Here is a 22,293-nt window from a genome sequence, read left to right on the forward strand (position 1 = left end):
GTACCTCCTCTCCCCTCTCTTCCTCCTCCTCTCCCCTCTCTTCTTCCTCCTCCTCTCCTCTCTGTACCTCCTTCTCTCCCCTTTGTACCTCCTTCTTTCTCCTCTCTTCCTCCTGCTCTCCTCTTCCTTCTTCTCTCCCCTCTCTTCCTCCTTTTCTCCCCCTTCCTCCTTCTTCCCCTCTCTCCCTCCTTCTCTCCCTCCCTTTCTCTCTCCCTTTTTCTGTATCTTTCAAAACAATAAATAAAATATTGCAAAAGAGTCGATCAAGTGTAGAGTATACTTGAGTCATTCCTTCCAACTCCAAGGGTGAACTGGCAAAAATCTCCATTTAACTCTGCATTTCAGGTATAGTTAACCTCAAAATAAGATCCTTCACATACTAATAAGTTCTGTTCCTTTTTGGGCACATAAGCATGATATGGTTAAGGTCTGTTGTTTAGTCCCTGGGAAAGCAACAGGAAGTCATGTAAAGGGTAGACTCTGAAGTCAGACAGATGAGGGATTTGAATCTTAGGTTCACCACTTATTTATTAGCTTTCTGGTCATTAAACAAAATTCCTTAACCTCTCTCAACTGTAGTTTTATTTATAAAATGGGATATAATATCATCTTACATAGTTTTTGTGAAGATTAGAAATAATATATGGAAAGTACCTGGCAGAGTAAGCATTTAGTAAATGATAATATTGTTAATTTAGTGTTGTGCTCATTGTGTCAATTTTCATATGGTAGTAGGCATTTTACAATAGGTAGAAGTAATGGTCTCATAGCACACACTAGCGACTGGATTGGTTATGGGATCAATTTCTGCCATTTTCCCTTGTAGTCATGCCTGCTGTACATGTAATCAAACCTCAATTTCAAACTGTTATCTCTTTCACCATAGGAGTGTGGTTAGTCACCCTCTATGTTGCCTCTGTGAGATAGTAGTGTGTGCTGCAGAAGGGTTGTGGAATATGCTTGAGTAAGGCTTTCCTAAATTGTTTTTATTCTTACAACTACATGGAGCAGGAAATCTTATTAACCCTCATGTTCTTTAGCATAGATACATTAGTGGTAAACCAGCCACAGTGACAACTAACATGCATTCTTTTTCTGCTCTGTTTAAAATCTTAGTCATTCTTCAAATATGGTGAGCTTGTGTTTTTTCAAACCCTTACCATTTTACTTTTCTGATTATTGGAAAAGCGGAATCTCAATAATGTTTGTGTTCATTTCAACAAACATTTTTGGAATATGTGCCAACCATTGTGCCAGGTACTAAGACTAGGAAGGTGAAAAAACCCAATAATTGCTTTCCACTGATCTATATGGTGGAGTGAGAAGGAAAGATAGACATGTAAGTATAAATATGAAGATAGTATGAGGAGTGTCATTGCATTATGCAGTCAGAGGGAAGGGGCCCCACATAACAACTATGTTAAGATATGAACAAATGCCACAATGACTAATCGATACTTGAAATGTTTTACAGGTTTAATAATTTGTGTCATGACTAGTCTGGAGTGTCTTTGTTCATTTAAAATTTTATGCTATTGCAGGTGGTTACCTTTCTAAACACACAGAAAAATCTTAAGTCACTTATTGTTTTGTTGTTTTCTTTGTTCTTTAAGAACAGAAAATGTTCTGATGACACTTGTATATGAGTTCCCTTTTATTTTTCCTTTGGTGAGAATCCTCTCAAGATGAATAAAAATTGGACATCTCTTCTATGCCAATCACTTTTTTATTCTGGTTAATGGAAGTGTGATCGGCTTGTGGTCGAGCTTGCACAGGGACCAGTCTTGGCTGAGAAAATGAAATCAGATCATTCTGTGGGAATGATGTACTGACTTCAGAAAAGTTCAGCTCTACTAGAATTTTCGGTAACACTAGATTATGATATTTACCCCCATTTATTTTTCCTCCTAAACCATATTTTTTTTCTTTTTTTTTATTATTAAATTTAATGCAGTGACGTTGATAAATCAGGGTACATATGTTGAGAGAAAACATCTCCAGATTATTTTGACATTTGATTGTGCTGTATACCCCTTCCCCAAAGTCAAATTGTTTTCTGTCACCTTCTATCTGGTTTTCTTTGTGCCCCTCCCCTCCGCTCCCCCTCTCTCCTTCCTTGCCCCATCCCCCCGTTGCCATCACATTCTTGTTCATGTCTCTGAGTCTCATTTTTATGTCCCTTCTATGTATGGATTCATATAGTTCTTAGTTTTTTCTGATTTACTTATTTCACTCCGTATAATGTTATCAAGGTCCATCCATGTTATTGTAAATGATCCGATGTCATCATTTCTTATGGCTGAGTAGTATTCCATAGTATATATGTACCAAAGCTTTTTAATCCACTTGTCCTCTGATGGACACTTGGGCTGTTTCCAGATCTTCACTATTGTGAACAATGCTGCCACAAACATGGGGGTACATTTCTCTTTTGGAGCCGTTCTATGGTGTTCTTGGGGTATATTCCTAAGAGTAGGATAGCTGGGTCAAAAGGCAAGTCGATTTTCAATTTTTTGAGGAATCTCCATACTGTTTTCCACAGTGGCTGCACCAGTCTGCATTCCCACCAGCAGTGCAGGAGGGTTCCCTTTTCTCCACATCCTCGCCAGCACTTATTCTGTATTGTTTTGTTGATGAGCGCCATTCTGGCTGGTGTGAGGTGATATCTCATTGTGGTTTTAATTTACATTTCTCTAATGATTAGTGATGTTGAGCATTTTTTCATATGCCTATTGGCCATCTGTATGTTCTCTTTGGAGAAGTGTCTATTCATTTCTTTTTCTCATTTTTTAATTGGACTGTTTGTCTTCCTTGTGTTGAGATTTACAAGTTCTTTATAACTTTTGGTTATTAATCCCTTATCAGACGTATTGTCAAATATGTTCTCCCATTGTGTAGTTTGTCTTTTTATTCTGTTCTTATTGTCTTTAGCTGTGCAAAAGCTTTTTAGTTTGATATATTCCCATTTGTTTATCCTGTCTTTTATTTCACTTCCCTGTGGAGATAAATCAGCAAATATATTGCTCTGAGAGATGTCGGAGAGCTTACTGCCTATGTTTTCCTCTAAGATGCTTATGGTTTCACAGCCTACATTTAAGTCTTTTATCCATTTTGAGTTTATTTTTGTGAGTGGTGTAAGCTGGTGATCTAGTTTCATGTTTTTGCAGGTAGCTGTCAAATTTTCCCAACACCATTTGTTAAAGAGGCTGTCTTTACTCCATTGTATTTCCTTACCTCCTTTATCAAATATCAGTTGTCCATACAGCTGTGGGTTTATTTCTGGGTTCTCTGTTCTGTTCCATTGATCTATATGCCTGTTCTTATGCCAGTACCAAGCTGTTTTGAGTACAATGGCCTTGTAGTATAACTTGATATCTGGAAGTGTGATACCTCCCACTTTCTTCTTCTTTTTTTAAGATTGCTGAGGCTATTCGTGTTCTTTTTTGGTTCCATATAAATTTTTGGAATATGTGATCTATATCTTTGAAGTATGTCATTGGTATTTTAATTGGTATTGCATTGAATTTATAGATTGCTTTGGGTAATATAGACATTTTAATGATGTTTATTCTTCCTAACCATGAGCACGATACATGCTTCCACTTGTTTGTATCTTCCTTGATTTCTTTAATCAATGCTTTGTAATTTTCCGAGTACAAGTCTTTAGTCTCCTTGGTTAAGTTTACTCGTAGGTACTTTATTTATTTTATTTATTTATTTGTATTTTTCTGAAGCTGGAAATGGGGAGAGACAGTCAGACAGACTCCCGCATGCACCCGACCGGGATCCACCCGGCACGCCCACCAGGGGCGACGCTCTGCCCACCAGGGGGCGATGCTCTGCCCCTCCAGGGCATTGCTCTGCCACAACCAGAGCCACTCTAGTGCCTGAGGCAGAGGCCAAGGAGCCATCCCCAGCGCCCAGGCCATCTTTGCTCCAATGGAGCCTTGGCTGCGGGAGGGGAAGAGAGAGACAGAGAGGAAGGAGGGGGGTGGGGAAGCAAATGGGCGCTTCTCCTATGTGCCCTGGCCGGGAATCGAACCCGGGTCCCCCGCACGCCAGGCCGACGCTCTACCGCTGAGCCAACCGGCCAGGGCCGTAGGTACTTTATTTTTTTGGTTATAATAGTGAAGGGGATTGTTTCCTTAATTTCTCTTTCTGACTGTTCATTGTTGGCGTATAAAAATGCCTCTGATTTCTGACTATTGATTTTATATCCTGCCACTTTGCTGAATTCATTTATCAGGTCTAGTAGTTTTTTGACGAAGACTTTAGCGTTTTCTATATACAATATCATGTCATCTGCAAATAATGATAGTTTTACTTCTTCTTTTCCAACTTGAAAACCTTTTATTTCTTCTTCTTGTCTGATTGCTGTGGCTAGGACTTCCACGACTATGTTAAATACGAGTGGTGAAAGGGGGCACCCCTGCCTTGTTCCTGATCTTAAGGGGATTGCTTTTAATTTTTGCCCATTGAGTATGATGTTGGCTGTGGGTTTTTCATAGATGGCTTTTATCATGTTGAGGTATGTTCCCTGTATTCCCACTTTGCTGAGAGTTTTGATCATGAATGGGTGCTGGATTTTATCAAATGCTTTTTCTGCATCTATTGAAATTATCATATGGTTTTTCCCCTTCTTTTTGTTTATGTGATGAATCACATTGATTCATTTATGAATGTTGTACTAGCCTTGCTTCCCCAGAATAAATCCCACTTGATCATGGTGTATGATTTTTTTCATATATTGTTGGATCCCGTTTGCTAATATTTTGTTGAATTTTAGCATCTATATTTATCAGGCCTATATTTTTCTTTCTTTGTGTTGTCTTTGCCTGGTTTTGGAATCAGAATTATGCTCGCCTCATAAAAGGAGCTTGGAAGTCTTCCTTCCTCTTGAATTTTTTGAAATAGTTTGAGAAGGATAGGAATTAGTTCTTCTTTGAATATTTGGTAGAATTCAGTTGTGAAGCCATCAGGCCCCGGACTTTTCTTTGTTGGGAGTTTTTTGATAACTGTTTCGATCTCATTTGGTGTCATTGGTCTGTTTTCTGATTCTTCCAGATTGATTTTTGGAAGATAGTATGTTTCAAGGAATTTGTCCATTTCATCTAGGTTGTCTAGATTTTTGGCATACAGTTCTTCATAATATTTTCTTACAATATTTTGTATTTCTCTTATGTCAGGTCTGCTGTTTCTTTGTTAATTTTCTTTCTTGAGGATCTATCTAGTGATGTTAGTGGGGTATTGAAATCCCCTACTATTATAGTATTGCTGTTGATTTTGCCCTTTAAATCCATCAAAGTCTACTTTATATATTCAGGTGCTCCTATATTAGGTGCATAGATATTTATAATAGTTATATCTTCCTGTTGGATTACTCCCTTTATCATTATGTAGTGGCCTTCTTTATCTCTTACTATATCCTTTGTTTTAAAGTCCACTTTGTCTGATATAAGTATTTCTACCCCAGCTTTTTTTTCATTTCCATTTGCATGAAATGTTTTTTTTCCATCCTTTTACCTTCAATCTATGTGTATCTTTTGTTCTAAGGTGTGTCTCTTGTAGACAGCATATGTATGGGTCCTGTTTTCTTATCCACGCAGCTACCCTATGTCTTTTGATTGGATCATTTAAACCATTTACATTTAAGGTTGTTATTGGTATGTAGTTGTTTATTGCCATTTTATTCTTTAAAGCTGTATTTCTTTTTTGCGATATTTTTTTCCCACTTTGATCTGTTTACAGCAGGCCCCTTAATATTTCCTGCAGCATTGGTTTAGTTGTAATGAATTCCTTGAGTTGTTTTTTGTCTGGGAAGCTTTTTATTTCTCCTTCGATTTTAAACAATAGCCTTGCTGGATAAAGTAGTCTTGGTTGTAGGCTCTTGTTCTGCATTACTTTGAATTTGCCATTCCCTTTTGGCCTCAAGTGTTTCTGTTGAGAAGTCAGATGTCATCCTTATGGGGCTCCTTTGTAGGTGATAGTCTTTTTTTCCCTAGCAGCTTTTAGTATTTTCTCTTTATCACTTAGCTTTGGTATTTTAATTATGATGTGTCTTGGTGTAGGTTTCTTTGGGTTTCTCTTTAATGGAGTCCTCTGTGCTTCTTGAACTTGTAAGAGTTTCTTCTGCATTAATTTAGGGAAGTTTTCAGCTATTATATGCTTCAACAAAGTCTCTATCCCTTGTTCTTTTTCTTCTTCTTCAGGAACCCCTATGATGCGGATGTTATTTCTCTTCATGTTGTCTCAGAGCTCTCTAAGAGTTTCCTCAGACTTTTTGAGTCTCTTTTCTTTTTTCTTCTTTGCTTTCATGCCTTCCTTCCAGTTGTCCTCCAACTCGCTGATTTGATCCTCAGCTCTATCTATCCTGTTTTTAATTCCTTCCATTGTGGCCTTTATTTCTGATATTGTATTTATCATCTCCGACTGATTCTTTTTTACTTGCTATTTCTTTATGTAGGTGTTCATAATGACCATCCATTGTTGTTCTAAGATCCCTAAGCATCCTTACAATCATTATTTTGAACTCCGCATCTGGAAGTTTGATTATTTCCATATCACTCAGTTCATCTCCTGAAGGTGTCTCTTGTGGTTTCATTTGGATTGCACTTTTTTGTCTTCTCATTATGTCTATGTTTGGGTGTTTTGCTTATAGAGCTGTTTGAGTCTAGGCTTGGTGTTGTCTGCCTCTAGTTTTCAGTTGTGTTATTTCTAGGTCTTCTTGGGTTTCTAACAGCTATTATTTGTAATCCACTTTTGGATTTGGGCAGCTTTGAAGTCTTGATTTGTTTGTTTTCTTAACAGGTGATAGTCTTGTTTACTGATCTCAGCAGGGGGCTTCCTTGAAACTGTATCCAGGAATGCGTTGGATGTAACCTGAGACTCTGAAGGCCTCTTCCACCAACTAATCTCTCTGGGGGCAGGGTGTTTTCTCAGCTTTAGTAGGGAGAGGTGTATCTCAGATCTCCATGGAGACCTGAGTTACTGCCCCTCCTCCCTACTTCTTGTTTTCAGCTGTGTCTTGTTGCGCTGATTGGAGCTGGAGAGATGTCTGGAGATCTCTGATCCGGAAGCAATTCAGTACTGTTTTGTGGGGAATGATCAGTCCCTCCCCCAGCTATGGCCACCTCCAGCACGAATGAGTCAGCTTTTTTTTTAGGTCATCTCCTGCATTCCTTAGCCCCTCACAGTCTGTCCCTCTCTCTTTCCTTTCCACTTGGGAGATAAGCTGGTCTTTTCAACACACCTTGCTCCCTGGTCGCCAGGCAAGTGGCTGTGAGCACTATTTTCTGCTCTTTTCCCTGGGGTGAGATCCCCTCTGGGCTCTCAGCTTCACCCCCCACCTCCGTTCCTGTAAGCATGGGAGATTCAGGCGCTCCCTACCAGGTTTGTTGTGGCTTCTTCTTTGCTCCTTGGTTTTTGAGAGCTGTTCTTGTAGTCCAGAGTTGGTTTTTCATGCTGATTTTTCCTAAATTGATTTGTATTCCAGTTTGGTGGTGAGAGCTGGGCGTCTGCACGTCCGCCTACTCCGCTGCCATCTTCAGGTCCCCTAAAACATATTTTTTAAAATAACATTTGCATTGAATTTACATTGATAAGGTTCATTTCACATAAAGCAATTTTAGTCATTGGGCAGGTATCGGGTGTATAACAATAGTAATTACTGTTTTCTTTGCAGTGGTGGCTCTGTATATAATTTGTATACAGATGAGGATGAAGAAGTTGAGCCTTCTCCTTCTGGGCAGCAGATAATTGAAAATTCAATAACTATGAATAAGATGAAGCTCCTGAAGGCCAAGATGGAACACATGAATCTCAGCAAAAAGGTGAAGCTGTCGGTCCTTGGCCACATCTTTCTCGACTGTATCCCTGCAGGGCTCACAGTATTGAGGTCTACTGGCAATTGTGTAAAGATTATTTATTAGTTTGTTTACTTATTTATTTTTTAAGTGAGAGATGGGAGATAGTGAAACAGACTCCTGCATGTTCCCCAACCAAGATCCACCCAACAACCCCTGTCAAATCAACCGAGCTATCCTCAGCACCCAGGGCTGACACTCGTACCAATTGAGCTGCTGGTTGCAGGAGGAGAAGAGGGAGAGAAGGGGGAGAGGGAGGGGAAGAGAAGTAGATGGTTGCTTCTCATATGTGCTCTGACCAGGGATTGAACCCGGGATGTCCATACACAGGGCCAACGCTCAGCTACATTAGATATTGTCAGTTTTCCAATGTGATTCTAAAGTTATTGAACCAATTTACATTCTGTCCCATAATGAATGAGTTTTGCAGTTGTCATGAATTCTTACCAGTATTTGGTGTAGTCATTTTTTAATTTTTTGTCATTCTGTAAAACACTGTGGTTTTTTGTTGTTGTTTTTTTAATATAAATAAATTTTTATTTTAATGGGGTGACATCAATAAATCAGGGTACATATATTCAAAGAAAACATGTCCAGGTTATCTTGTCATTCAATTCTGTTGCATACCCATCACCCAAAGTCAGATTGTCCTCCATCACCTTCTATCTAGTTTTCTTTGTGCCCCTCCCCCACCCCCTCCACCTCTCCCTCCTTCCCTCCCCCCGCCCCCCATAACCACCACACTCTTGTCCATGTCTCTTAGTCTCATTTTTATGTCCCACCAATATATGGAATCCTGCAGTTCTTGTTTATTTCTGATTTACTTATTTCACTCTGTATAATGTCATCAAGATCCCACCATTTTGTTGTAAGTGATCTGATGTCCTCATTTCTTATGGCTGAATAGTATACCATGGTGTATATGTGCCACATCTTCTTTATCCATTCTTCTATTTTTTTTACAGTGATTAAAGCCTTTAAGCAAACTCTTGGCCAATACAGAACACTGTGGTTTTAATTTGCATTTCTCTAATGAAATTGAGCACTCTTCATATGATTCTTAGGTATTTGGATATTATTTTGGTAAAATGCCTTTTCAAATATTACCCATTTTTCTGTTGAGTTGTATGTTTCTTTGTTTTGTTTTGTTTTAATTCAGTGAGAGAAGGAGAGGAAGAGGCAGACTCCCACGTGCACCCTGACCAGATCCACCTGGCAAGCCCACTAAGGGGCTATTCTCTGCCTATCTTGGGCATTGCTACATTGCTCAGCAACTGAGCTCTTCTTGGCACCTGAGGTGGAGGCCATGGAGCCATCCTCAGCACCCAGGAGCCAACTCACTCCAATCAAGCCATGGCTGCTGGAGGGGAAGAGAGAGAGAAGTGAGAAGGGGGAGGGGTGAAAAAGCAGAGGGGCACTTCTCCTGTGTGCCCTGACTGGGACATCCACACACTGGACCAATGCTCTACCATTTAGCCAACTGGCCAGGGCTGTATGGTTTTTGCTTATTGATTTTTTTTGAGATCTTTATATATTCTGAATATAAGTCCTTTGTCATATATATATATATGTATATACATATACAGCATATATGTATATACATGTGTATCTCCCCTCTATTACTTGGCTTTTCACTCTATTAGTAACTTATCCCCCTTTAACGTACAGCTTGAGTATACATTAATGTATACTCATGTGGGCACAACCCACATTAAAATATACCTTTCTTGCCTGACTAGGCGGTGGCACAGTGGATAGAGCTTCGGACTGGGATGTGGAGAACCCAGGTTCGAGACCCCGAGGTTGCCAACCTGAGCATGGGCTCATCTGGTTTGAGCAAAGCTCACCAGCTTTAACCCAAGGTTGCTGGCTCGAGCAAGGGGTCACTCAGTCTGCTGTAGCCCCCGGTCAAGGCACATATGAGGAATCAATCAATGAACAACTAAGGAGCCGCAACGAAGAATTGATGTTTCTCATCTCTCTCTGTTCCTGTCTGTCTGTCCCTCTCTCTGACTCTCTCTCTGTCTCTGCCACAAAAAAATAAATAAATAAATAAAATAGACCTTTCTCATCAGTTTTCCTTATAATCTTTCCCAGTCAATACCTACCTTTCCCCAGTCCCAGACATAAATACTGTTCTTATATATAGTATTTGTCACTATAAATTAGTTTTGCCTCTTCTTGAATATTGTATAAATTAAATAATATATTCTTTCTCTTTTTTTGGTCTGGTTTCTTTTGCTCAACATAATACTTTTGCGACTCCTTGTGTTAGCATCAGTTCACCCTTTTTACTGTTGTGTACCATTCCACTGTATGACTATACTTCAGTTTGCTTCTCCTTTTGACAGACATTTGGGTTTCTAGTTTTTGGCTTTCAACAATAAAGCTGCTTTGAACATATTCTTTCCTTTTAAATCTGATTTTATTCAAATTTATGAATTTTGTCTTTATCTCCTTTAACACCTATCAGTCTAATTCATTTTTTTTCATTGCTTTTTCCTATTATATGCATAAACTACTGTCCTCTTTTCCATTCCGTAACTGAACAAGAGTAATGTCATATTCGTGTTCTGTAATTAAGCAAGTTCAGAATATTTTGTACATTTCTCCTATGTATGAGTGTGAGGGTGTGTGTTAGAGTTAAATGGACTTGAAATTTCTGCATCACAGGGAATGTATGTCTTCAACTCTATTGGATCCTGTACAGTTGCTTCTGGAAGTGACTGTATCATTTCAGACTCTCAGAAGGAATCCTGGCCCCTACATCTGCCTTAATATATATATATTAATATTTTTTATTGTTGATTGTATTGTGTGCCCATAACTCAAAGTCAAATTATTTTCTGTCACCATATATTTGTCCTTCTTTACTCTCCTTCTCTCCTCCCTCAGGAACCAGTTCACTTTTATCTATGTCCATGAGTCTCATATTTTTATCCCACCAATGTGTGAAATCATATAGTTCTCAGTTATTTCTTATTTACTTATTTCACTCAGTATAATGTTCTCAAGGTCCATCCATGTTGTCATTAATGGCCCTGTGTCATTTCTTATGGCTGAGTAGTATTCCACTGTATATATGTACCACATTTTCTTTACTCAGTCCTCTAATTTTTTTGATTAATTTTAATGGGGTGACATTGATAAATCAGGGTACATACGTTCAGAGAAAACATCTCTAGGTTATATTGACATTTGATTATGCTGCATTCCATCACCCAAAGTCCAATTTTCTTCCATCACCTTCTAACTGGTTTTCTTTGTGCCCCTCCCCTTCCCCAACCCCCTCCTTCTTCTCCCCCCCACCATGTGACCCGCACACTCTTGTCCATGTCTCTGAGTCTCATTTTGAAGTCCCACCTATGTATAGAATCATATAGTTCTTAGTTTTTTCTGATTTACTTATTTTGATCAGTATAATGTTATCAAGGTCCATCCATGTTGTTGTAAATGATCCAATGTCATCATTTCTTATGGCTGAGTAGTATTCCATAGTGTATATGTACCAAAGCTTTTTAATCTACTCATCCACTGATGGACACTTGGGCTGTTTCCAGATCTTCACTATTGTGAACAATGCTGCCATAAACATGGGGGTGCATTTCTTCTTTTCAAACAGTGCTATGGTGTTCTTGGGGTATATTCCTAACAGTGGTATAGCTGGGTCAAACGGCAGGTCGATTTTTAATTTTTTGAGGAATCTCCATACTGTTTTCCACAGTGACTGCACCAGTGCATTCCCAGCAGTGCAGGAGGGTTCCCTTTTCTCCATATCCTCACCAGCACTTATTCTGTGTTGTTTTGTTGATGAGCGCCATTCTGACTGGTGTGAGGTGATATCTCATTGTGGTTTTAATTTACATTTCTCTAATGATTAGTGATGTTGAGCATTTTTTCATATGCCTATTGGCCATCTGTATGTTCTCTTTGGAGAAGTGTCTATTCATTTCTTTTGCTTAATTTTGGATTGGATTGTTTGTCTTCCTGGTATTAAGTTTTACAAGTTCTTTATAAATTTCGGTTATTAACCCCTTATCAGATGCATTGTGAAATATATTCTCCCATTGTGTAGTTTGTCTTTTTATTCTGTTCTTATTGTCTTTAGCTGTGCAGAAGCTTTTTAGTTTGATAAAGTCCCATTTGTTTATCCTGTCTTTTATTTCACTTGCCTGTGGAGACAAATCAGCAAATATATTGCTGCGAGAGATGTCAGAGAGCTTACTGCCTATGTTTTCTTCTAAGATGCTTATGGTTTCACGGCTTACATTTATGTCTTTTATCCATTTTGAGTTTATTTTTGTGGATGGTGTACATTGGTGGTCTAGTTTCATTTTTTTGCAGGTAGCTGTCCAATTTTCCCAACATCATTTGTTGAAGAGGCTGTCTTTACTACAATGTATGCTCTTACATCCTTTGTCAAATATCAATTGTGCATAAAAGTGTGCGTTTATTTCTGAGTTCTCAGTTCTGTTCCATTGATCTATATGCCTGTTCTTATGCCAGTACCAAGCTGTTTTGAGTACAATGGCCTTATAATATAACTTGATATCCGGAAGTGTGATATCTCCCGCTTTATTCTTTCTTTTCAGGATTGCTGAGGTTATTCATGTTTTCTTTTGGTTCCATATAAATTTTTGGAATATGTGTTCCATATCTTTGAAGAAAGTCATTGGTATTTTAATCAGTATTGCATTGAATTTATTAATTGCTTTGGGTAATATAGACATATTAATGATGTTTATTCTTCCTAACCATGAGCACGGTATATGCTTCCACTTGTTTGTATCTTCCCTGATTTCTTTTATCAATGTTTTATAATTTTCCGAGTACAAGTCTTTAATCTCCCTGGTTAAATTTATTCCTAGGTACTTTATTTTTTTGGTTGCAATGGTAAAGGGGATTGATTCCTTAATTTCTCTTTCTGACAGTTCATTGTTAGTGTATAAAAATATCTCTGATTTCTGAGTATTAATTTTATATCCTGCCACCTTGCTGAATTCATTTATCAGGTCTAGTAGTTTTTTTACTGCGACTTTAGGGTTTTCTGTATACAATATCATATCATCTGCAAATAATGATAGTTTTACTTCTTCTTTTCCAATTTGGATGCCTTTTATTTCTTTTTCTTGTGTGATTGCTGTGGCTAGGACTTCCAGAACTATGTTGAATAAGAGTGGTAAAAGGGGGCACCCCGGCCTTGTTCCTGATCTTAAGGGGATTGCTTTTAATTTTTGCCCATTGAGTATGATATTGGCTGTGGGTTTGTCATAGATGGCCTTTATCATGTTGAGATATGTTCCCTGTATTCCCACTTTGCTGAGAGTTTTGATCATGAATGGGTGCTGGATTTTATCAAATGCTTTTTCTGCATCTATTGAATTTATCATGTGGTTTTTTCCCTTCCTTTTGTTTATGTGATGAATCACATTGATTGATTTACGAATATTGTACCAGCTTTGCCTCCCCAGAATAAATCCCACTTGATCATGGTATATGATTTTTTTCATATATTGCTGGATCCAGTTTGCTAATATTTTGTTGAGGATTTTAGCATCTAAATTCATCAGGGATATTGCCTATAATTTTCTTTCTTTGTGTTGTCTTTGCCTATTCAGTCATCTATTGAGGGACACTTTGGTTGTTTCCATGTTTTGGCCACTGTGAACAAACAATGCTGCGATGAACATGGGGCTACATGTGTCTTTTTGTGTACCAGTGTTCTCTTGTTTTCTTGGTATATACCCAGTAGAGGGATTGTTGGATCATATGGTAGTTCTATTTTTAATTTTTTGAGGAACCACCATACTTTCTTCCATAATGGTTGTACTACTTTACATTTCCACCAACAGTAAATAAGGGTTCCTTTTTCACCACAGCCTCTCCAACACTTGCTATTACCTGTCTTGTTGATAATAGCTAATCTAACAGGTGTGAGGTGGTATCTCATTGTGGTTTTTATTTGCATTTCTCTAATAGCTAGTGAAGATGAGCATCTTTTCATATATCTGTTGGCCATTTGTATGTCTTCGTGGGAGCAGTGTCTGTTTACGTCCTTTCCCATTTTTTTAACTGAATTGTTTGCTTGTTTGTTGCTGAGCTTTTTGAGTTCTTTATATATTTTGGATATTAACCCCTATTGGAGCTGTTGTTTGTGAATATCAACTCCCATTTGTTGGCTGCCTTTTTGTTTATGTTTTGATTTTTTGTGTAATTCTTATTTACTTGAATAAATATTAACAGTTGTTTGCAGACAAAAGTGAGGATTGTATGTAGCAAAGTAAATTATTTCAAGAGCATCTTCTTTCTGTACAGTGAAATGCAGTTTTTTAAATCAGTGGCACTATTTTATGAAGGTTGGGGTTGGTGTGTGTTATGATTTTGTGATTCTTTTGTGTCTATAGCATTCTTTCAGTTTCTTGCTGCCTTCCTTACCTTCACTGTAAAGTACTTCACAAGTGCCTTTTCCTTCCAACTTACCTTTTCTTTCTACAGAAGTGGTGCCTTCTTAAAGCTATCTTCTTGGGTCTTGAACAGTTTTAAGTACCTTGCTTTTTATTTTCTAGTAGCCTGTGTTTTAATATTCTAGATCTTAAACCTGCTGCTTTCTATATTATTCATAATCAAGGGGGATTTTCTTTTTTGGGGGTTTGTTTGGCATTTGCCCTGTCAACCCTAGGTTATCTACACCTCTTTTTTTCCTCTCTTCTCTTCCCTTCCCTTGATCCATCCCTCCCTCCTTCCCTCCCTTCCTTCCTTCCTTCCTTCCTTCCTTCCTTCCTTCCTTCCTTCGCACTGTTGCTTGCTTCTCACCATAAGTATAGGCTTTGCAAATGAGTTTCCTGGATTTGAGTATTTTCCTACTTACAGATACTTTTAATTTTATCTGTCTTTCAGTTTTGATAAAGGCATGGATAATGGGTGATTATATTTGCTTATTTTGTTGATCTCTATGGTTTTTTTTTGAGAATTTATGCAGAAATTTAGATTTGGGCAACCACCATTAATCTCTGAAGCCCAGAAATTATCACCTTCAATTTTAATGAACATTTTTTCTGTTTTGCTGACACAAAATTGCTGATGGGCAAGACAATGGCCCTAGAATAAAAGCAGCTACAGAAGCCAGCATATCTTTCCAACATTCTTATATCTTTGGATTCTTGCTCTTCTCTTTCTTGCCTCAAATGGTATCCACTGAACTATATAGCTTTTCTTATATTTTAAGGTTGAATGTATTTGTATGCCATCAGATACTCCTTCCTATTCAGATCCTCATATTAGCTCATACCTTAAAGATAAGAGCTAAGGCTTTATCTTTAACTTCTTTTTTTTTTTGGACAGAGACAGAGAGAGAGTCAGAGAGAGGGACAGACAGACAGGAAGGGTGAGAGGTGAGAAGCATCAATTCTTCATTGTGGCTCCTTAGTTGTTCATTGATTGCTTTCTCATATGTGCATTGACCGGGGGGCTACAGCAGAATGAGTGACCCCTTGCTCCAGCCAGTGACCTTGGGCTTATGCCAGCAACCATGGGGTCATGTCTATGATCCCACGCTGAAGCCAGTGACCCTGCACTTAAGCTAGTGAACCCATGCTCAAACCGGATGAGCCCATGCTCAAGCCAGGAACCTCTGGGTTTGAAACCTGGGTCCTCCATGTCCCAGTCCAGTACTCTAATCACTGTACTATCACCTGGTCAGGCTTTATTTTAATTTTAAATTTTATCCATAACATCATGGATTATTATGGTACTTTTATTCAAATCTGAAATCTACTGTAGCCGGGACCCATAGACACTCCCAGGTTCAGTGGTTTGCTAGGAAGACTCACAGAACTAGTATGTGTGTGTGTGTGTATATACATATATATATACATATACATATACATATACATAGTTGCATTTATGGCTAAGATTGATTATGGGAAAAGGGTACAAAGCAAAATCAGCAAAGAGAAAAAGAAAACGAGGCACAGGCTTCCCAGAATCCTTTCCTGGTGGAGTCTCAGAGGATGTGCATAATTCTTCTGTTAGTAAGCTATGTCAGCACATGTAGAATTCTGTCTGCTTTGGGACTCTGTGCTCAGTAGTTTTACTAGAGGCTGTTTATGTGGATACCCCTGCCTAACATGTACCAAAATTCCAACTTCCAGAAGGAAAGCTGGTGTTCAGCATAAATGATATTGTTTGTACAAACAAATTAGGCACAATGAACCACTCTTATTGGCTGGGGTGTGGGAATCCTCTTGAAATACAAGTTTTCAGAAACCAGCCAAGGACTAATATTGCAAGCAGGGCTTTTCAAGGATAGAAACTTAGTTCTTTTAACTCTTTTCTGCAAAACCAATTTTGCCCACCACTTAGTCATCTTACCAACAAGAGATATTTGGGATCTAAAATAGGTTATCAGTGTCATTATCTAATATAATCAATGAGGTTTCTTCTCAGCAAAACTCTGACAATCAGAAGTGAGGAAAATAAATAAAATTGTCCTCAGAAAATTATACTTAATGAAGGAAAATAGCAAAATTCTCCATCATAAGCTTAAAATTCTAATCTTTTAAACATTTTAAATTAAGGTAATCAAGATGCCAATATTGTTATAATAAATCACATTTCTTCATTAATATTTGTTAATGGGCAGAGAAGATGGCTGTGTAAAGGAATTACATATTCACTCTTTTCTTTTAGCCTAAGAAAGTTGTCAAGGTAAAACCTCGTCCACCTATAGCTCCTCGATCTTCTAGTAGTTCAACGGCAGCTGCTCGACACAGGTTAAGAGTTCTCCCCCACATTGGGCAGTCTTGTTTACCTTCTTCTGGGAATGCCTATCTATCTGAATCATCCAGCAGTGCAATTTCAAGTTCAACAACTCTTCCCCCTGCTGATAGACCTGTACCATCAATAACTAGTGATTTTCTTAAGGAAGATGATAACTGGGAAAGTAATAGACTGTCTCATTCCAATGGTAGCATCAAACTACCACCTCAGATAACCCACGTGGAGCTTGAAAATGACAAAGAGTTTGCTGATTGTATTCTCCATCTTGGATCATCCCTGTCTAGGCGGACAAAACACTTTTCAGGAAATTTATCACCTAATAATGAGGATGACACTATTTTATTTCCAACTTCTGAAGAGTGTGTAACTGCAAAATCACTTCTACCTGAAATGGGTTCATTTTCTTCGTTCACAAAAGGAAATATTGATGAGCAGAGCAGTGGCATAGAAGGCACTGGGAAGGCAAATCCTGAGTTCTCACTTACCGGTGATAACAAAGGATTGAAAGCTACAGAGAAGCCTCTTAAGCATGTAGCAAGAGTGTTGAGTGGTGAATCATTGGAGACTACAGTTCTCAACAACCGTGAATTAAGTTCTCACAAAAATAGGCTCTTGTCACCTCTTCACTGTTCTACAACAATATCACTCCATAATTCTCTGGTGAAACCGCAGAGACAGTCCAAATGCTTTGAGTCTGGGAACCTCCAGTCTTCTGCTTCCCAAAATGTGCTGCAGTCATTGGATGTTCGAAATAGAACTGATTCTTCTTTCTCTAGGACTACTCGTTTTCGAGCTATTAAAGTTGACTCACCAGGGAATAGATCTGATATTATTTCTAAAGGGGAAGCTCGGGATATCACAGAAATGGCTAACAAGGCTTCCAAAGAGCCTGTTGGTTGTGTAAATAATATAGATTTTCTTGCTTCACTGGCCCGGAGCACAAACAGAGATGGGCTACAGAGCACAGGTGGGATAGGTAGGCTTTGGACCTCTGGAATTGGGCTGTCTGCAAACCTCCAACATGTTCAGGAAGAATGTGTTAGGAAGAGTTCTCCCCAGTTAGAATCTACAGATGTTTTCCTAGTAAGTATTTGCCTTTCAATATGTTCTAGTAGTTATACTTGTGTTTAACATATTTAAAGTTTGTTCTTTGTTTACATAAATAAGGAGACCTAAATTTGACTTGTTTTAATATTTTCTCTTAAAATGTTTAGTTACCTTATCAAAGATCTTTTTGATAGGTGAATTTTTAAATAATATTTTAGTCCTAAATTGAGAATTGTAACTTGAAAATAATTCCCTGTAAACAAGTTATCACTTGCCCCCCTTGTCTGTGAGGGATATGTTTCAATACCTGTAGTAGATACCTGAAACCATGGTAATACCAAACTCTATATACACTCTGTTTTTCCTGTACATACATACTTTGATAAAGTTTAATTTATAAGTTAAGCACAGTAAGAGATTAACAATAACTAATAATAAAATAGAACGATTATATCAATGTACTGAAATAAATGTTATATGAATATGGCTTCTCTCTAAATAACTTATTGTACTGACTCACCCTTCTTCTTGTGGTGATGTGAGATGGGAGAATGCCTGCAGGATGAGTTCAAGTGGATTTGACTACTATAGACAAAGCGCTGAGTCATGTCCTGGGCAGGATGGAGAAAGATTGCATCATGCTGCTCAGAATATATGCAATTTACAACTTATAAATTGTTTATTTATGGAATTTCCCATTTAATATTTTGGTTGACTTTGGGTAACTGAAACTATAGAAAGCAAAACCATGGATAAGGGAGGAAATACTGTGTTTTTGAATGTGTTTTTTTTTGTTTTTCCCAGATGAGAACTTTTAATTTGAGCCATCAAATTATACTTTCTTAAACATAAGTAATAAGTAGTACTGCTGGATGGGGCAATCGGGTTCTAAGTTAATTTAATTAAAATTAGATTAAGTAAGTTTAAATGAAATCCCAGCAGCATTTTTGTAATTAAGTACAAGTATTCCATGTTTCGTGATCTTTTCTGTGTTCTCCACTAACTCACCTCCACAGATGTTTTGTGTTTTGATTGTAGTCTGCCCATGGTATTGGAGTGAATGGAAATAGTACAGCAGCAGGGAGAAGAGTAGGTAAGCTACAGATGATTTTGAAAACAATATAAGGCTAATAGTAATATCATTACACATACTGTTGAATTTCAAAGAAAAATGGGAACATTCACTGTAGTATGTATAGAGGAACCTCTCCCTAAACTTTGTTCCACTTAAGAAAATTATTATGAGAACTGACTATAGGACATATTTGAACAATAAAACTAAAATGAAATTTTGGTTTTGTGGTTTGGGAAGTAATATAGTCTGTGTGAAAAGACAACATTAATTTATGCGTAGTTCCCAGTACTCTCAGTCACTGGCCACGTTAGAGCTATGCTAGGCTGCTGGGTGGTTTGATGATGTGCCCTGGAAAGTTGCTTCTTAACATCATGGTCCAATACCAAGGGATGGTAGCAAGAGTTCCTTTTGATGAACTGATTATTTCTGGATAAAAGAAATGGACCATTTCTCAGACCAACCCTTTCCAAGTAATAGTAGTGAAACTGACTATACCATTAGCACTCTCTTTTACCGGTAACAACTTCAAGGTTCACTGACCAGTCCTTATTTCCAAGGCAGCCATTACTGTGATCATCTCTTGTGGTTTTAATACCCAGACTAAGGATGGTAAATTCATTACAGAGATGTACCACCTTTAGAGCCCCAAGATTCTATAAGATATTTTATGTGTTATGGTTGAGTTTTTTATGAGTTATGGTGAGTTTTAAGTCTTTAAAGAAATACATAGTGTTTCTTTTCCACTACTATATAATGTCCAAGGTTCTAAAGTCCTAATATATTCACTTTTATTTTATAATTTTTTAAACTGTGGTAAAGTACACATGATAAAATTTACTGTTTTACTCATTTTAAGTGTATAAGTTATGGCATTAAGTACATTCACATTGTTGGGCAACCATTGCTGCCATATACCTCAAGAACTCTCTTTATCTTGCAAAATTGAAACACTGTACTCATTAAACACCACCTCCTCATTTCCTCCTTTCTCCAGCCCCTGGAAACCACCATTCTACTTTATGTTTCTGTATTTTTAACTAGTGTAACTACCTCATGTAATTGACATCATACAGTATTTGTCATTTTGTCTTTGGCTTACTTTATTTGGCATAATGTCAGGGTTCATCTGTGTTGTAGAGTGCGTCAGATTCTCCATCCGTTTTCATGTTGAATCATGTTCCATTGCATGTATATAAAACACTTTGCTTGCCTGTGCATCTGTGGGGGAACACTTGTGTTGCTCTCACATTGTAGCTACTGTGAATAATGCTGCTATGAACATGGGTATACAAACATCCTCTGAGACCCTGTTTTCATTTCTTTGGGGTATATATGCAGAAGTGGAATTGCTGGATCTTATGGTAATTCTATATTTAATTTTTGAGAAACTCCCATACTGTTTTCTTTCTTTTTTTTTATAATAATTTATATTTTTAAATTATAGTTGACATAAAATATTATATTAATTTCAGGTGTACAACATAGTGATTGGATAGTTATACAACTTACAAAGTGACCACCCACATAAACCTAGTACCCATCCTAAACTATAAATAGTTCTTACAATATTATTGACTATATTCCTATTCTATGATTGTTTTCTAACTGCCAATTTGTACTTCGTTTAAATTATTTTTTTAATTTTTAATTTTTCAGTTACACTTGACATTCACGATTGTTTTGTATTAGTTTCAGGTGTACAGCATAGTCATGAGAAAATCATATACTTTACAAAGTGGTCCCCCTGATATTGCAAGTAACCACCTGGCCCCATACACAGGTGTTGTTGTTTTTTTGACAGAGGCAGAGAGAAAGTCAGAGAGAGGGACAGATAGGGACAGTCAGGAAGGGAGAGAGATGAGAAGCATCAATTCTTCATTGCAGCACCTTAGTTGTTCAATGATTTCTTTCTCATATGTGCCTTGATGGGGATGGGGAGGCTACAGCAGAGCGAGTGACCCCTTGCTCAAGCCAGTGACCTTGGGCTCAAGCCAGCAACCTTGTGCTTCAAGCCAGCAACCTTTGGGCTCAAGCCAGTGACCGTGGGGTCTTGTCTATGCTCTCACGCTCAAGCCAGCAACCCCTCACTCAAGCTGGTGAGCCTGTGCTCAAGCCAGATGAGCCCGCGCTCAAGCCAGCAACCTCAGGGTTTCGAATCTGGGTCCTTCGCGTCCCAGACCAACGCTCTATCCACTGCGCCACTGCCTGGTCAGGCCCCATACATAGTTTTTACAATCTTGTTGACTGTATTTCCTACACTGTAATTTACATCCCTATGACTGTTCTGTACCTACCAATTTCTACTTTTTAATCCCTTTACTTTTTTACCTCCCCCAACCCCACCTCTCCTTGGCAACCATCAGTCTGTTCTCTGTATCTATGAATCTGTTTTTATTTTGTTTGTTCATTTAATTTGTTCCTTAAATTACACTATGAATGCAGTCATACAGTATTTGTCTTTCTCTGTCTGACTTATTTCAGTTAGTATAATAACCTCTAGGTCCATTCATGCTATTGCAAAAGGTACGATTTCTTTCTTTTTTTTTTATGGCCAAGTAGTATACCATTGTCTATGTGTACCACAGCTTTTTTTAAAATCTACTTGTCTATTTTTGGGCACTTGAGTTGCTTCTATATCTTTTTCTTGTGTGTGTGTGTGTATGTGTGTGTGTGTGTGTGTGTGTGTGTGAGACAGAGAGAGGGACAGATAGGGATAGACAGACAGCAAGGGAGAGAGATGAGGAGAATCAATTCTTCATTGTGGCACTTTAGTTGTTCATTGATTGCTTTTCCATATGTGCCTTGACTGGGGAGCTACCGCAGACCAAGTGACCCCTTGCTCAAGCCTGTGACCTTGGGTTCAAGCTGATGAGCTGTGCTCAAAACAGATGAGCTCACGCTCAAGCCGGCGACCTCAGGGTTTCGAACCTGGTTCCTCTGCATCCCAGTCCGACATTCTATCCATTGTGCCACTGCCTGGTCAGGCTGCTTCCATATCTTATTATTATTATTATTATTATTATTATTATTATTTGTATTTTTCTGAAGTGAGAAGCAGGGAGGCAGAGAGACAGACTCCTGCATGTGCCCCACCGGGATCCACCTGGCAAGCCCACTAGGGGGTGATGCTCTGTCCATCTGGGGCGTTGCTCCACTGAAACCGGAGCCATTCTAGTGCCTGGGGCAGAAGCCATGGAGCCATCCTCAGTGCCTGGGCCAACTTTGCTCCAGTGGATCCTTGACTGTGGGAGAGGAGGAGAGAGATAAAAAGAAATGAAGGGTGGAGAAGCAGATGGACACTTCTGTTGTGTGCCCTGGCCGGGAATTGAACCGAGACTTCCACACGCTGGGCCGGTGCTCTACCACTGAGCAAACTGGCCAGGCACTGCTTCCATATCTTAACTATTATAAATAATGCTGGAATAAGCATGGGGTTTAATAAATTCTTTTGAATTAGTGTTTTGGGTTTCTTCAGATATATACCCAGAAATGGAACTGCTGAGTCATAAGGCAGTTCCAGTTTTAATTTTT

The 22,293-nt window shown here is 38.4% G+C and overlaps 1 protein-coding gene across 5 annotated transcripts in view; it reads left to right on the forward strand.

The window, feature by feature from the left end:
* The window catches only part of ZFAND4 (zinc finger AN1-type containing 4), a 149,809-nt gene that overhangs the window by 98,191 nt on the left and 29,325 nt on the right, over positions 1-22,293 (forward strand). For 3 of the 5 annotated variants that reach the window (XM_066349628.1, XM_066349630.1, XM_066349632.1), the window contains 3 exons: positions 7,682-7,829; positions 16,551-17,723; positions 18,726-18,780. In XM_066349628.1, the coding sequence (XP_066205725.1) occupies positions 7,682-7,829; positions 16,551-17,723; positions 18,726-18,780 (1,376 nt within the window). Of the gene's footprint in view, positions 1-7,681; positions 7,830-16,550; positions 17,724-18,703; positions 18,781-22,293 lie in introns of all 5 variants that reach the window. The other 2 variants (XM_066349631.1, XM_066349629.1) reach the window with 2 other exon arrangements.

The sequence above is a fragment of the Saccopteryx leptura genome, chromosome 9 (assembly GCF_036850995.1).
Source record: "Saccopteryx leptura isolate mSacLep1 chromosome 9, mSacLep1_pri_phased_curated, whole genome shotgun sequence".
Classification (NCBI taxonomy): Eukaryota; Metazoa; Chordata; class Mammalia; order Chiroptera; family Emballonuridae; genus Saccopteryx; species Saccopteryx leptura.